The sequence below is a fragment of the Mirounga leonina genome, unplaced genomic scaffold (genome assembly GCF_011800145.1).
Source record: "Mirounga leonina isolate KUSES-001 unplaced genomic scaffold, KU_Mleo_1.0 Mir_115, whole genome shotgun sequence".
Lineage (NCBI taxonomy): Eukaryota > Metazoa > Chordata > Mammalia > Carnivora > Phocidae > Mirounga > Mirounga leonina.
In genome coordinates this window covers 18,156,851-18,174,324 of record NW_023270268.1, presented here as the reverse complement: position 1 = coordinate 18,174,324, position 17,474 = coordinate 18,156,851, and the positions used below count along the sequence as shown (strand labels likewise).

Sequence of the window (17,474 nt, the reverse complement as noted above, 5' to 3'; positions counted from 1 at the left end):
AGTGGGTTGTAGGAGGGGTGATTTTGCCTTCCACAAGACATTTGGCAGTATCTGGAGACATTTTTGATTACTGCAACTGGAGTATGGGGGGAGCTATTGATATCTAGTGGGTAGAGGCCAGCGATGCTACTCATCAACATCCTACAATACACAGGGTAGCCCTCTATAGCAAAGGATTATCTGGCCCCAAATGCCAGTGGTTGAGGTGGAGAAACACTGTTACACACTAAATTAACTTTTGTGGATTGCCCCAGGAGTCTCTGAGCATCTCCACAGCAAGGATTTTTAAATGTTCACCATGGTGTCTTCACACCTACAACTGAGTTTGGCACCCAGCAGATGTCCAATGCATATGTGATGGAGATTGATGTGATGATGGGTAGTGGGATAGAGGTACAGATGGAGAGATGGAAAGATGGAGGAATGGAAGGATGGACAGATTCCAGGACAAAAAAAAAAAAAAAAGTTTACTCATTTTAAGGCTTGATTTTTGTGGCAACCTAGATAAAGATAAATCCAAACATATATTCTTAACTAACAGCAAATGAATGTGTGTAGAGTACATTCCAGAGGATGCCTTCACCTTAACAATACCTTATGTTTATGAAGCTATAGAGTGTGAGATCAAACTAATAAGCCAAATGCCTAAGAGTTTTGTTTTGTTTGTTTTGTTTTTGAGATGCCTCAGAGGGACAAGATGTTTTTCAAATCCCTTCCAACTACCACACTACAGGATAAATTGATATGTTCATCATCCACATAGGCCATAATTGAAATTGTTTTTAAAAAGATTTTTCTGGGGCGCCTGGGTGGCTCAGTCGGTTAAGCGGCTGCCTTCGGCTCAGGTCATGATCCCAGGGTCCTGGGATCGAGTCCCGTATCGGGCTCCCCGCGGGGAGCCTGCTTCTCCCTCTCCCTCTGCCTACTTGTGTTCTCTATCTCTCTGTCAAATAAATAAATAAAATCTTTAAAAAAAATGATTTTTCTGTGTAAGGTTTCCCTGGTTCCTTTTTTTTTAAATTAAAGGACAAGTAATACAAGAATATACAACCTTATACTTCCCCTTATTGTAGCTACAATTAAGATACAAACACATTATTCTAGATCTCTAGATCTAGAGTAGAAATTACAGTGAAGCTTATGTGAAAACTCAAAAAAGTAAACAAAAACACATACGGCAGAAATAAACCATTCTCTGGCTTATGTAAATTAATACATCTAAATATCAGAAATAAAGTCAAGAAAAGAAACATTTTATGATTATAGTATTTAAAAAGTAACAGCAATTTAGCATGTTTACATCATTGCAAAACATTTCAACAGTGGTACATGAATTAGTGTTGAATACAAACTGATAGGCTTTTTTGTGTGTAAAAGCAACAAGGTTCTGCTGTGGGGACTGATGCTGTTCCTAGGAGTTATCACTTATTATAAAATGTAGTCAGAGCTTAAAACAAATGAGACTAATTTTTTAAGTGTAATGCCATGAACTGTTCCTTGCAACCTCTTGCTCTGAAATTTAGCCGTTTGAGTTTTTACACACACACACACACACACACACACACACCCCACACACACACAGAATATGGTGACCAAATAAGTTTTGTTACCTGGTCTCCCTCTTGGAATTCATAATGCACGCTAGCATAAACACAGTCTCTGAAAAACTCTTGCGTTAAGTCATTAAACTCAGAATTTCCCAAACAGAATTGACCACAGAGTAGCATAAGTAACCATTTAAATAAGTAAAACGTAAAATAAGATGAAGATCTGCCAAAATATTCAGGAGTATGGACGAGAACTCAAAGTGATGACAGGGTTTTTAGCTTGGGACATCAGTGTGGCTGTGGCATTTCTCACTATGATTTGGAAGCTGGGCCTGGGAAGCACAGTTGAAGCCAGAGACAAGCCTGTCTTTTTCACTGTATGTAAGAACATGACACACACTTGTCACAGAGGCAGATTCTGCATGCACAGACACGCAAGTTGCTGACACATTTATGCATATGGGAGAGAAATATGAAAAAGTTGACCCAAACCCAGGAATGTCATAATCGTTATCGTCAATCACTATTTTTTGAGCACCTATTCTGTGCAAGCATTGTTGAAATCTGAGAAAACAGAGTCTAAAGGGGAAAAGTATATCTGAACCATCTTGAGAACCACTGAACAGTATGCATCATGAGTCAGAATATTCAATGGGTTCCTGAATGTCATGATCATGCATCATGCCACTAAAACCATGACTACCTTATCTACTCTTCTCATCGCAAGCATTCCCGAAACCTCTGGAAGAGTCACAAAAGTGTATTTCCCGAATTAAGAAGACATACCTGCTGTCAATTTACATTGATTTGTCCAAGCTTTTACTTTCATCAGCTTATCACTCATGATTTTCTGAATAAAGCCCATGGAAGAGAAACCATGATCCATGAAGCCTCTCATTTGGAACTAGGAAGTCGAATGAGGAATTTAGTTCGGATCAATCCTTTCCTAGTTGTTATATGTTACTCTCACTCAGCACACACACCTGTAATATGCGTTACACTGTTACACTGCTGTATACACATTACACGTTATAATATGTGTTATTATGTGTTATATGCAGATATGTATATGTTAGAGTATCTGACCATCATAATGGAAAGGCTACAATAAGCTCCTGGGGACACAGACTTAAGGTTGCTGGGTCCTAATTCCAGGCTCTCCTAACTTGCCATTTGGAAAAGATACCTAAGTTCACAGCAGAGCTCAGGTTCTCACTCAATAAAAATAGTACTGCCCAGGAACAACGCCAGCACATAAAGTCTCCAAAGTCCCTTGAAATTAGGACAGTATGGACCAAACAACATGAGCATTAGTCTAGCTGTCAGTCGACCAGATTGCTAAGAGAGGCATATGGAAATACATTATTTGTGACTCAGTGATTTGGATACTCCCCCCCCCCAACTTACTTAAACATCATAATTGACTCACAAATTTAGGAACTTCAGGTGAAGAGTGAACATCCTTAATCAGAGACTCACTGGCCTAAATATATTCAATCCCACACCATTTGGATACCAAGAGAATCCTACTGCAATTTACACGAATACACACAGGCTATAGAAACCACAAAACAATCACCTCCTCAGATGAAAATAACTTTATTTCCTTTAGGGGGCCATATGAAGGAGTCCAATAGGCATATCTGTTCCATCACAGTGGAGACCATTTCATGATCCCTTTGTGTTAATATATGTACATTGTCTTACAGGTCACTAGGCTGCACACTGAGCTGCAAAATGACTACCAGAATGAGGCACATAGTAGGTACACAAATTTTTGTAGACTGAATGAGAAATCAAGTCAAATAATCAAAATTACTGTAAATAAAGCAAGAAGTTAATTTGCCATCCATTGCTCAACCAGTTCAGACACTAGAACAAGCCCTTCTAGCTGTGATATAGACATATAATTCAATCCAGGCAGCAAACATTCACTTTGGGCAAAACGAAGTCCAAAGATGACACTTAGTATCAATATCAGAAGAGCGAGAGAAGCACCACCCCCTTTCCCTCTCCCATTCCGTCTTCCAACAAGTGTTTCCCTGTGCCCATGTGTCCAAGTCTTTGCTAGGTGCTGGGGAGTCAAGGATGAATAAACCCATAGTCCTTCATCCCAGTTTAGAGGGGCAGACAAATGGAAACAAAACCCAAACTGCCCTGCAGGATGATAAGAGCTATATAGACTAAAGCAAAGTGTCAAGATCACTTGTTCAGAGGGTTTATGGCCATAGGGTCATTTTCAAGTACCTGGCTGTCCTGTCCTCTCAGATTGCTCTAGTCAAAAGCCTGGCTGAGACGCTGGATATTTGAGAAAGTCGGCCTGAAGAACATGTTAACCATTCATTCCTCTAGGTTTTCTGAGCTCTGTTTTTGCACTGGGGACAATTCCAGAATTTCCACTGCTGCACCACAGTAGCTCAGGCTCCTAAAGACAAACTCCCACTGAGTTTCTTTTCATCATTATCCCTTCTGCATTTTTTATTCTCATAAAAGACGACCAAATAAAGAACTTTACTTCATTTTCTGTAGAACTGAAGTTCAAGTACTGGCCATTACATGATTTGATATTTCATAGAATTATATACTAGTTGCCAGACACCATGGTAAGCCCTCTACAAATGTTATGTGATGTATCCTTACAACTTTAATGCATACCTGCCATCTCCAGACCCTGTTTTTTTTTTTTCTGTTAACTTGGCCACTGAGAAGCTCAGAGCTAAATTAAATAGTCCAAAGCAATAAACACTTAGGATTTCAGTTTAACTATCTTTACCCCTGTATAAAATTTTGATCTTCCTTCCCCTACCATTTTTACCAATGTCATCATTTTGTGGGACTTTTTTTTTTTTAAGATTTTATTTTTTTATTTATTCATCATTTGAGAGAGCGAGAATGAGAGAGAGAGAGAGCACATGAGAGGGGGGAGGGTCAGAGGGAGAAGCAGACTCCCTGCTGAGCAGGGAGCCCGATGCGGGACTTGATCCCTGGACTTCAGGATCATGACCTGAGCCGAAGGCAGTCGCTAACCAACTGAGCCACCCAGGCGCCCCCATTTTGTGGGATTTTTACTATGCATTTTTGCAGACACATTTCTGAAAGTCCATACTCTGTAAACAAAAACAAATCACTATAATCACCCACTGTGATTTCCTTTTTGTCTCAATTGTCAAAAGAGTTTCCATGAATAGCTAATTTGGAGATGACCCTTTGGGTATCACACCTTGGTCACTTGAAAACTCAGATAATGCAGTATTTCCCACAATCATCTGGTTTAGAATCTGTATATCGAAATGTGAAAAGACGCAAAGGGGAAAGGTTGAATAACTTAACTTCCAACACAGGGTGACCAGCAGGGTATTTTCAAATCTACCCCCAAGGGCCCTTTCAATCTTGTATTATATCCTGACAGTCCCATTTTGCCCCTTCCCCGACTGCTACTTTTGTAGACCAGCTATACCACCACAGGCCCTTGGTCCCCTTAGGACTGTCAAGACCAGAGGCACTGCCCCAGAACCTGCCAAGTGAGAAGGCACTGCTATCATCCAGTGATGGCTGTTCCCTGGAATTTCGCTTAGCACTGACAATGCCTCTGGAACTCATAAAGATTCTGCTGATACCCAGGGAGTTGAAGGTCAATGTCTTCAGGGAATCAAGGTAAGGTCTAAGACAAACTGCTGCTGGGGATTTCTGTGTACTCCAGGCAAATGCTCCCAGGAAGAACTTGCAGAAATAACTCTCAGCATTGTCACTATATAGAATGGGACTAGCTTTCTTCTCAGAAAAAAAAAAAAGGTGGGGGGAGACAGAGATAAAGACTGAACCATATATACATGGCACATAGACATACACAGACACAGGTCTTGACATACCCAGTTGGTACCCACTTAGGATGCTTAGTCAGGTATTTTTAGGAACACAATGTTTGGGCACAACAATTCATTTATTTAACAAAGATTTCTCCAGTTCTAACTGTGTGCCAAGCACTGTGTAAGATGCTGGAGAATCAAGAGTTAAAGAGGTGGTCAAGCGTTTTTTTTCTCATGGACTCTATATTGTAGACAGGGGAGACAGGTATTCAAGTGCCAACTGAAATGACAATTCAGATTGCAAATAAGACCAAGGACAGAGAGAGAGAGAAAAAAAAAAAGAAACTAAAAACAGTATGAAGGTGCTAAGAAGGAATGAGGGACTGCCTTGGCTCATGTAGACATGGAAGGGCTTTTTAAGAAGGTGACACATAATCTTACACTGGAATGACAAAAAGGAGCTAAAGAAACCAATCACCTTTACTCGGATTTCCATCAAAAAGATGAGCTTACTAAAAAACCCCAAAACACAAAAAACAAACTTTCAATCCCATTTGTGGCTCCACACACGCCCTCCTTCAAACAACCGCAAAAATCTCAGGAAAGAAAAGGAATCCACAACTTTCACTTCTCTTAAGGAAATTTTAAGAAATCACCTTTTCCCCAAAATGCTAGATTAAAAAGAAGTTGTCTTAATTCATTATGATGCCAGAATAAAGAATCTAAAAGGGGAGAAATGGAATGTTTATTCCTCTTGTAAGGTCAGTCACTCCATAAAACAATATTCCAATGTCAATAAAACTATGCCTTTGCATTATAATGCCAACAGGAATTGCTTCATTAAAAAAAATAGTTCTATGGCTATATTTAGTAGCACTTACTCTCACTCACTAAAAAAGAAAAGCAAATCATATCTACTACCAGATGGTCCAACTTCCAATATATATAAAACTTTGAAATTCATTAAAAATAAGATTCTGATAGTATCAGTTTAACATGTACAAATAATAAATGGTTGTTCATCAGTGCCTCCCCATATAATACCCAAAACAAATCACTTACTATTGAATTTCTGTTAGACTCGATTAAAACCCTTAGCCAACTGGCATGAAAACATCCACTGCTCAAAATACTTTTCATCAAAATACCTTTCTATTTAATGTTTCTTAGTTCCTGACTTGTTTCGGAATAAGAAAGGTAAGCAGAAGTGAATTAGGGTGCAGATCAGTCACTGTGAATTTTCAGAATGAATCATGGAATATTTTGACTAAAATGCAATTTTTATTACTTTGTAATCTAGTGCGTGCTACATATTATTAAAATGTCAATAAGCATACTAAATTAAAATAAAGCCAAATAATGTAAAGATATTGCTCAACAGGTCTACATGATCCAAAATATTTACCATTATAAAGACTGCTGTGCTCTGAGATTAAGACACTGTCCAAGGAATGCTTAATTTTTTGAACTTCAAAACTGGTCTTTAAAACTGCATCTCACTAGCACCCAAGACCAGTAACAGGCTAAGAGGAAGACTCTGTTTCAAATTTATTTACTGACGATTAGGCACAATGTTTGAATCTTCACAAATTCTAAATGTGTGTGGAGAGGGGAGGGTGGAGAGTATGAACTTGTTTGTTCAGGTAAACTCTTTCCTTTTTCTTTGACTCACTTTATGAACTGTTAAGCTTCTAGACCCTCTGTAAAATTTCCTATTTGGGGAAAATTATACATTTAACCTTTAATAAATGAAAAAACACCCCATGCTCCCCCCCTCCCCAACAAATCGGAAGGCTTAAGAATTAGCGCTAATATTAATCCAACAGTGGTCATTGGGAAATCCTCCTCCAAAATGACAACCGCAGCTAGGAAGGACGCGATCTATTAAGGGAAGAAAAAAAAAAAAAAACCTCCCCCAATTTAGTCCTCCTCCGTAGGAGGTCGGGGGGCCGGGAGGCCGGGGCGGGGGAGAGCACAGCTGGCTCAACTCCTGGTTGCCAGAACCAACTCGAGTCGACCCAGAGGAAGATGCTGCGTCAAAAGAAGAGCAAGGCAAAGAAGCGCGACCCAGGTGGCGAGCGAAATCGCCACCGAGTCCCTGAGAAGGCGGGGAGAAGCCAAGTCGCCAGGCACCCGCAGCCGCGCACGCCAACATTCAGGATTATTCTCCTTTCCAAACCCCGGAGTTCCGGAGCAGGAGGAAAAAGGGGGATGGGGGACCCACAGTCCCTTTAAACCGCCTCCCCGCTCCCCGCCCCCCGGTGTCTGCCAACCTTTTCCGAACCCCCGTGTCACAGAACTTCCTCATCATGGAAACTTCCACTCGGTTCGGCGCTGAGGATGCCAAACTCCATTTCACAAGGAGCTTGTCAACAGCTGGGCTTGGGGGTTTGAGGAACAGAGCCGCTGCGATTGGAGGGGGCCCCCAGCCGCCCGGCTCCACCACTGCCCACGCTGGGGCTCCCGGACTGCGGCCGCGCGGTGCCGGAGCACGAGGGGCACCTCCTCCCGGACCCGGGGTGCAGAAACCCGGCGGAGGCAGGTAACGCGGCGGCTGACACCCCCCACCCACCCACCCACACCCGCCTGCCCGCCCGCCTGCGCGCCCAGCTTCGCCGCCCGCACCTCTCAGGTTCCCGCGACACCCCCGCCGCCAGCCTGCCCACCCTTCTGGACAGTTGGAGCTGCCGCCCCATCCTCCTCCCCCCCTCCCCCACACGCCCCCGCTTCCACGCAGTCCTCTCGCCAAATTACCAGTGCCCTCGAGACGGTTGGGTTGAGCACCCCTGCCCGGGGAAGGTAGCCTGCGGGCGCTTGCCCCGAGCCCGGGGAACCGAAGGTCTCCTTTCCAAGCGCACTCACATTATTCATGCAAAGTTAATCCCCGCCGCGTCACGGCCGCCCGCCCGAGGATGTGCGCCTTCCTTGGCCAAGCCCCGCAGTCTCCACCCTCCTCCGCCCCCTCCTCCCGGCGGCGGGGTCCCGGGGAGCGCAGGCGACGGGACGTCGCGCGAGTCCTGCAAAATGTCAACTTCTTGGGCGAAGAGAGGCGGCCGCCGCCAGGGCCGCGCCGGCCCTCCCCGGCCACTGCACTTTTATAGGCGTAGGAAGCGAGTGTGGCTCCCCGCCTCTCCGGGCCCCCCGCGCGCCCGGCCCGCCCCGGCCAGCTCCCCGGGCGCTGCCTTGCTCCGGGCCCGGGGCGCCGGCTCCGCGCCGCGTCTGCGAACCGGTGACCTGGTTTCCCCTTCAACCCTCGCGGCGGTCCTACTCCCGCGGCCGCGGCGGCGCCGGCGGCGGCCAAGAGCAAGCAGACCCGGCTCCGCCAGGGGCGCAGCGAGGAAATGGCCTCCCCGCCGCTCGCCCCGCCGCCGCGACCGCCCCGAGCCGCCGGGCTGGCACCCGACACCCCCCGCTCGGCCCCGGGCCGGCGCCCAGAAGTGTCCGCCCCTCGGTGCTCGCGGACCCCTACCCCGCGGCCCACGCACACACCGCCCCGGGCCGGCCCGTCTCCGCACCTGCCTCCCCAGGTTCGGGCGCTCCCTCTCCTCCCAGTGCCGACCGTGCCCTCCACCCAGGGTGCCCTTTACAGGGTGGCAGTGTTGCTGTGGGTTGGGTGGCCGCGCGTCCACCCACCCGGCGGCGTGCGCACCGAGGTTCGGGTTTGGGCGTCATTCCTCTGGTAGGAGAAAAGGAAGAAATGGGGGACGAGTGACAAGGAGGCGGGGGACCTTCCAGAAGCACGGGCTTTTCTTCGCCCGGCAAGACCAGCGCGGCCCCTGCCACCGCGCTCCTCCCTCTTTCTCCAAACCACTTGTGGCGCGTGTCGGGCGGACAGAGCGCTCTGGCTCCTCCTGGGGCCTCCCATGGGCCGGGCGGTCTGGAGTTCCCTTACCGTCACCCGGCCCCCGTCCCCTCCACCCCCCATGATAGTTTGGAAAATACCTGGCTTGCCTTTGAGCGAGACACCCCTCCGCAACATTATGCACATCCTGGGAGATGTGTGCAGAGTTGAGACACTCCACAGGTTCCAGAAGGGCTGCCCTATTAATTTGTCTTTGCCCTGGATATGCACAAATAAAACCCGGAAGACAAAAATCGTTTATACTCTTGAAGAGTTCTGTCCCAGGCAAATATGAATTTCTAAAATGCCCTCCCCCACCCCCCACCTCAAGTCTTGAAAGCCAAGGGTTTCGGTTGGGAGAAAATGAAGCGGGCAGCTGCATTCTGGTCTAGAAGAATGCTTGTAAAAATACTGAGTCCCCAAAAAGCTAAACTGCAGTCAGTACGAAGCTGTAGTTGCAACAAAACTATTTTGACGACATAGTACAATTATTTTCTTATGGATAATATTAAAACAATTCCTACTTCATTAGTCAATATACACATTTATGCGTACAGAAATGTGCTAGAGCTATGGCGATTTGTATCCTCAACTGTCTGAGCAATGCATAGATGATTTATTGGAGAGTTTTACAGATTTCCAGCCGGTGACGTGTGATTTATTCCAGGTTCTTGCGAGCATCCCACGGAAAGGAGCGAGAAGCCGCCACCCTAGCTAACAGCATTACCAACCACAACCGTCAGGAATTCTGTTGCCTACGCCTGAATGCGCAGTGTTTCAGGTGCTTCAGTCGAGGAAAGTCGCAGACCTCAAGGCTCCCTGGCGAGAGGGAGGGGCCTCCCAGTCAGACTCCATGGACCTTAAATCCCCTCGGTTCTTGGCGACAAATCCGTGCTTTGTTTTCTTTTTCACTCGTAATAAGGCTATACCATATAGGACTTGCAGGTTTTGTAGCTGGAGAGTTGTCCTCCCTTGCAGGGAAGTTCCTGGGCTTTGCTCCAAAGCGGCCCCGGGATGTTTTGGTTGGTTTGGAGGAAAGCTGTGGAGTCTGCACCGTTTGTTCCAAATAGGTGGCCCCCTGGTGGCTAACTGTGGGTGAAAACTCTGGCCACTGAGGAAAAAGCTTGGCTCTGACAGGCCGCAACAGCGGACAGCCTGGTCTTCCCAGGGGCCACAGAGCCATGTAGACAACTTCATAATAAGGGGGGAGAGTGGGAGGAGAGTGATGCCAACCTTCCTTCACAAAGGTGGTTAATAGGCCCTAAACCCTGGTGGAACTTAGAATTTTTTTTTCTCTTCCTGAGTATAACTTGGAGCTAAATTCCTTCTTAAGAAGGAAACATCATACAGAGAATGAAGTATAACAAACACTGTTGCTTCCCTTTGTCTAAATGGCTTTGTTTTTCTGATCTCATTTTGCCTGGAAACTTCTGAAAGAAGGAGTAAATTACAACATGAAATAAATAGCATGGTATTATTCAAACAATTCATGAGACTGTGATTGTAACAATGTTATATAACAATGGGGGAAGGCAATTTTAATGCAACATTATTGAAACAACATGAACTACTAAGGATTCCATGAATTGGCCCTCTGAGGGCTGATTCCATGATGGCAAACAAGGATTGACAACAGAACGCGGCATTGCTTTTTCTTAGTTTTCACAAAGGCAGACAATGGAGGAATAATGTTATGGGGACCTGACTGAAGGCAAAAATTATATTCAGACTTTAGAGCATATGGCCCCGTGTTCCAGTCTAGCTGGTTTGAGAGGGCACATCAGAGCCACCTGTAAGACATCCTCATTACCAGGATCTACAAATTCCAAGTTGCTGCCTTGGTTCAAGGAAACAATTCATTTTTATATTCATTCATCCATCCACTGCTGGGGTGAGAAGATAAATAAAACCTAAAGTCCAACAGGACTGGGATTACACTGAAGCCAGTGAGGCCAGTGATACAAATACAGGGTCTGAAACTGTCTTTATTTAAACTCTTGATATATTCAAGAAAATTGAACAATATATTGCATTAAATAATATTTAATTATATTGCATTAAAATATAGTTTCTCTTGATTCCTGAGTTTTTGATGCCCCTTAAATTATGCACTCAAGGCAAGTGCAGGTCCTCATTCTGCTGTGCCTTCAATACTAGCAGAGTCTAATCAGTAAAGTAAAACTCAAGTAGAATTTGCTCAGTGTCAAAGGTAATCAATATATGGTAAGGAACTTTAGGTCAGGGAATTAGAGATGGCGGGGCATTATGAGAGAATGGAAGAAATCAGGGGAGATATCACTGAATGCAACCATGGCACTTGAACCAGTCCATCAAGGATGGACCAGAGTTTACTAGGGAGTATTCAAACCAGAAGAAGTGCTATTCCAGGCACTGGAACCACTGAGATTCTTTCTTTCATTCAGCAACTCCTTAGGCTGGTTGTGCAGCCAAATGACCCAGCCCTGGAGATTCTCATTCTGCCTGTTTATTGTTAGTTCCTGGAATTTATTTTGGCTATGAAGGCCCCAGAAGTGATTCTGGTCCCATTGGCTAGACAGATAAGAATGCCAAGCCTGTCCCTGCCCTTTAGGAAAGACAGACTATTGGGGAGATGACATGTTCAAAATTAACTCTAAGAGTGAAGGTGCAATGAGAAATATATAAATACAACTTGCTAGGTGATTGCTGGTGAGGAGGCCATGATAGCCCAGAAATTGTGGTGGTGGTGGGGGGGGGGGTTAAGATTTCCTGCAGAAGATGGCCAGATAGATCTTGTGGGAGAAGTCATAGAGAGGGAAAGAAACAGCTGGCTATAGTATTTGCAAGGCCTAGTACAAAATGAAAATGGGGGGCCCTTAATTCAAAAAGCAGGAAAAAAGTGCCCTTGCAGGTACAAAACATAAAGCTATCTCCCTTTTTTCCATGTTCTCTTTTTGAAATTGTCATGGTATTTTTTATTCACTATTTAATATCACTCTAAATAAAGAAAAATAAGCATTTTAAATTATTAGCATTCATTTTACTGTTCATCTTTATATTATGCAATGCTAGTTTTAAATGAAAAAATAGGAGCATTTAACTCCTTTGTGAAATCAACAGAATTACACAATTTGTATTTTTGTGGCTAGTTCACGTAGTTTGCAGTTTGTATATGCATATGTGTTTTGTTCTTATCAGAACAGTGGAAACACAGCACAAAACTAACGAACTGTTATTTTTACTTCTTGATATGTGCCAATTCTACCAAGATTCTATCTTTGACTTACTTATTGATGAGTAAGGAAGAACTGAAAGGAAAAGGAACTATGGGTTGCCCTTTCCTTCTATGTCTTCACTTTCAGAGTAAATGGTTAACTAATGCAGGGAAGTAAGATGAGTAAGATAGGAAATGATAGAGTTTCGTGGTTGTTGCTTTCTTTCTGCATTCAAGGCAAGAATGGAATGGAATGGAATGGAATGGAATGGAATGGAATGGAATGGAATGGAATGGAATGGAAAGGAAAGCATGGCCTCTAGGGGTTGTCAGTGCCCCCCCCCCTTACTCAGTCATAGATGTAACATGCTTGTCTTGTACTCAATTTGAGTTTTGTTGACCTCTCACACATTGTGGGGCCATTGGAATTCTGTGCTCATGGGGCATCAAGAATGTTATATGTGAGTGTTGATTCACAAGATCCTTGGGAGCTACCAGTTATAATCTGAAACTGGTCCCCATACACAGAAGACAGGGAAAGATCAAAGATCAAAGAGTCAAGCCACTCCAGGTTAGTAGGTGGTAAGTTTAATGAGCAAGGGAACTTACACATGAGGCTGGTCTTGGGCAGCTGCAAGACAAATAGATCTCCACACCCACCTGCCAAATCTTAAATGTTTATGTAGAGGCCTTGATGGTATTCAGTCACCTATACCATCCAGGTCTCAAGACCTCATCACTCTCTCAAGGGTGTATCCTTGGGGTAGCTTCTGGGAGCAGGGAAGGCAAGAGGAACCCATATTTCAAGGACAGGGTAAAGGGTGAGGAGCCCCTAATTGCCAGGGTCCAGCTCTTGAGTCAACAGGTGGTCACAGCCTCTCAATGACCTCCCCTAACAGTGAGTGGAGCAGCAAAGAATGGCAGTGGACACAAATTCAAAGATAAAATTAGTGGGAATTTCAAGACGGTGAAAACAGAGTATTAAACTGAGTGCCAGGCTAAAAGCATGGGGACCTTCTGAGCTTTGGACCCTGTGCAACTGCACAGATTGCATGCCCATGAAACTGGCCTGGCAAAAGAACTTGATCCTTTGTTGTGGTAGAAGCCTAGGGCATGTTGGAGATGCAGTAGACAGTCTGGTATGGATGCTGATAGAAGAAGTATGTACTATAGCTAACATTCTAAAATATGTATTATTTCCAGATATTGTCCTAAATACTTCACACATTTTTAAGAAATTGCCCATGAACTTTGTGAAGCTGTATCATAATGCACTGCATTTTCCAGATAGGGAAGCTAAAACATAGGAAGACCAAATAATTTGCTTAAGCTCAGGCCCAGGTACTGGTGGCAGAGGCTATACTCTTAACCAGTCCATCAGGCTACCTTTATGTAGGAGAGGGAGTTATGGGGCAGCCATATGGAGATGGATAATATGAGCATGTCTGGGAGTCATGGGACATGTCCCTAGCTCCTTGATTAAGGGACTGCTGTTCACTGGGAGGATCAGAAAAGGCCTAAGCAAAACAAGCATGTCACTAGCTAGAAACTTCAAAAATTCCCTAATTACATTCTCTTTGTTTTCCAGCTGGAGGTAGAAGATTCTGAGGCACCAGGGCAGGAAATGGCAAGCCACAAGCCGGAAGGACCCTGGGTCCCTTGATCACAATCTGGAAAAGAACCAGAACACTCATATTCAACTGTTACAGTGATTGAGTAATCAACTTCTGGCATATAATAAGCCACTGAAATGTGCAAGTTTATTTGTTGTGGTAGTTCATGTCATCCCAACACACCCATCAACCAAGCCAAACTCCACCAGAGCATAATTTTTTCTTTAAATAGATACAATTAAAATAATAAAATAGGCCTATGTATGTCAAAAAGACTATAGCTCCAAAACAAAGGCTATGTTAAAAAAAAAAAAAGGTCAGAGCAATAATTTTTAAATTGAAGTGTAATTTATTTACAGTAAAATTGGCAAATTCTAAGTGTTTAGTTTGATTAAATTTTACATTTTTATACCTATGTGTAATGACCACCCAGAACAAGATAGGCATTTCCAGCAACCCAGAAAGTTTCTCTGTAGGTCTTCTTTGTTGATAACCACTCCCTTTGTAGATGTGAATGCTATTTTGACTTCTGTCATCATTTATTAGCTTCACCAGTTCTTGAACATCATATAAATAGAACCATACAATGTGTTCTCTCTTCTCTCTGGTTTCTTTTACTCAATGTATGATTTTTAGATAAATCCACATTATTTTGTGGATTAGAAAGTTGTTATATTTTTCATTTCTATTTGATATTCAATCATATAAATAGACTACAATTTGTTAGTCATTCTCCAACTAAGGGATATTTGGGTTATTTCCAGTTTGAGACCATTACAAATAAAGTAGCTATGACAATTCTTAAATAATTCTTTTTGTGGACACATGCATTCATATCTCTTGGGCATATGCTTAGGAGTGGAATTGCTGGAATATATTATTTCTTAATTATTCTAGTAAAGCTCTCTGAGGTACTAGCACAATTATGAGACACTAGAAGATGAGCAATTAGCATTTGCTGGCTTCTCTTCATTCTTACAATTATCACAAATAAAATATTCAACAAAGTTATGTGGAGTTGAACTTGAGTGAATAAATATTATCCAATATTCTAAGTATAAAAATCTTCAAAACAATCAATATTCAAATCTATGGTGGCCCTATGTAGCAATTACAAGCTCAGCTAGTAGCCACAAACTAAAAGCCTATGCAAAAATGAAGATGCTGATGAATTAAAGTGCATCTGGAAAAAGGTGAATGAAGAAAGGAACTTAGGAATACCAAAACCCTTTTAAATTCAATCTTGATTTTCAGCTCTCTGAAGGATAGGTTTAAGATGAGCTGAGTAATTGCTAATTGGACTGTAATAAGCTATGTTCGTTGTGAGCACACAAAGTATAGGGCGTTGTTAAATTCTTTGCCAATCATAGAAGAAATCTAGTGGTTCATGACATACCTCCCCAAAACATGTCAATTAAGTGTATTTCCTTTTTTTTTAGTTATGTTTATATGCAACAAAAGTGGAAATGTAATTTTAAAAAATTCTGTGAAAATATCCTTTCTGTTTAGAAAGGGAATAAAGGTGAATCTTACTCATTTTCATAGAATGAATTCTAATTTATCTAGATACAATAATACATATATGATGCTTATGATTATGGGTTATTTTCAGATCCTTAAAAACCCTGAATGAGTCATATCTAGAGTGATAGTCATAACTTCAAATTTACTTGTTTTTGTTGGCTTAAATGAGATTCTCAATTTGAGGGCAATATAAGTTTATTCATCTTTTCTATTTTCATATATTATGGCTCTCTTTTACAATAAACTTACCTCATCCTAAGTTTACAAAGCACTGCATAAAATAGTACAGATCTCCTTCAGATGCAACTGCAGACCACATTTTGGATATCTATAAATGATACATTTGACGCAATCAAATTTAGAACTGGCAGAAAAAAACAAGGAAGGCCTGAGTTTCCATTTATGCAGACTCAGAGCAAAACCTCCCACTGTGGTTCATATCAAATAATGGGCTGTTAAAGATTTGAGCACTGTGTCTTTGCTGATCATTTTGTGCATGTTACCTAGCTTCTCTACACCTCCGTTTCCTCATTTGTAAAAAATGGAGAAAACAATCATGCCTGCTTGATGGTGATGTTGTGAGAAATACCTGTGATCATAAACAGATAATGCAGTACACAGTGTTTGGCACATAGCGGGTGCTCAATGAATATTATCTGTTATTCTTGAAAAAAAAATTTATGCTATTTGAAAGTCCAGAAAAATGGCAAAGGCCAACATCTTTTCTTGAAAGATAATGTCTTCTAAATTAATTAACTCAACAAATATTTACAAGTATTTGTAACAGTATTTACAAACTGCCTATTCCTGGACTGGCACTATTATAGGCTCTGGAGAGAGAACAGTGAGCAAAACAATCAAAATCCCTCCCCTTGTGGGGCTTACATGTCTTTGAACAGGATATCAATTCCCTGAAAGAGAAGGGACACTCCTATCTTGGCAAAGATTGAGCACAAACTCAGATACATGGCTGAATTCAGATTTGCAAAAATAATATCTTCTGGCAAAAGACTCCTTTGCTGATCAACAAGTTCCAGCCTTTCATGATGCTCTTTTGGAAGAAATGACTCCGTTTTTAGAAAAATATTTTCATATTTTTTTCTGTAGCATTTCCTAACTACAAACTTCTTAAGTTAGAATACCTTTCTCTAATATTGTTTCTAGACTACCTGAAATTTTTTTCTAACACAGGTGAAAGTAAAGTCATCCAGAAAGCTCCAAATGTTGGATTTGGCGCTGAGCTTATCTGATCTGAGCCATGCTCTTAATTACTTGTATTTCCTTGGCCTAATCATTCCTTTCCTAATCCTCCTATTCATATGAGTAAATGCAAGGGATTGGTTTGATTCCTAAAATCTCTCTGAGTTCTTACATTTCAAAAGTATATACAATTTTATCTCCATTCAGCGACCAGAAAAATTACCTTTATTTTGTGGAGAGCTTTTTACTTTTATTAACAATATTTTTGAGTTTATTAAATAAACTAAGAACCTGGGAAATACAATTTTTAAAAGCTGGATCTGGTATTCTTCTCCACTTCATGGGGTAAAAATGAAATGGGCTCAAGTTCCCTCCATGATGGCAGCTTCTTTTGGAAAGACAAGAAAGCAGCTTCTTTTTTCCCCCATGATTATTTTAATGGCATTTTCCACTAGATACATAAGTCAAATGTCAGGAAGATTTTATTTGCTTGTTTGGATAAACTATAGATTAAATTTACTATCACTTTTGGATTTAATTAATTAATGGCAAGAGAATTGATAAATTCAGGCCATCACATATTCTTTTCTGGTATTTCAATGATTCCTACTCATTCTTGCCCTCATTCATGACATTAAAAAATGATGGTGATGAACAAAATCAGAAAAGAGCTAAAGAAATGGAGAGATATTCCATGCTCATGCATAGGAATTGTCAAGATGTCAGTCCTCCCCAGACTGATCTGTAGGT

The 17,474-nt window shown here is 42.4% G+C and overlaps 2 protein-coding genes across 3 annotated transcripts in view; one reads left to right on the top strand and one right to left on the bottom strand.

The window, feature by feature from the left end:
• Positions 1-8,209, bottom strand: part of THRB (thyroid hormone receptor beta) — a 372,468-nt gene extending 364,259 nt beyond the window's left edge. The window contains exon 1 of the mRNA XM_034993640.1: positions 8,108-8,209. The gene's annotated coding sequence lies outside the window, so the exon portion shown is untranslated. The remainder of the gene's footprint in view (positions 1-8,107) is intronic.
• Positions 7,641-16,050, top strand: LOC118002994. Of its 2 annotated transcripts, XM_034993684.1 has the most exons (3): positions 7,641-7,895; positions 9,862-9,975; positions 13,976-16,050. In XM_034993684.1, the coding sequence occupies exons 1-3, from the start codon at positions 7,663-7,665 to the stop codon at positions 13,983-13,985; spliced, it is 357 nt and encodes a 118-aa protein (XP_034849575.1). In that variant the 5' UTR covers positions 7,641-7,662; the 3' UTR covers positions 13,986-16,050. The 2 variants fall into 2 exon arrangements, with proteins under 2 accessions (XP_034849575.1, XP_034849565.1); XM_034993674.1 differs by lacking the exon at positions 13,976-16,050 and having other exon boundaries at positions 9,862-10,680.
• Positions 16,051-17,474: the final 1,424 nt, after the last annotated feature.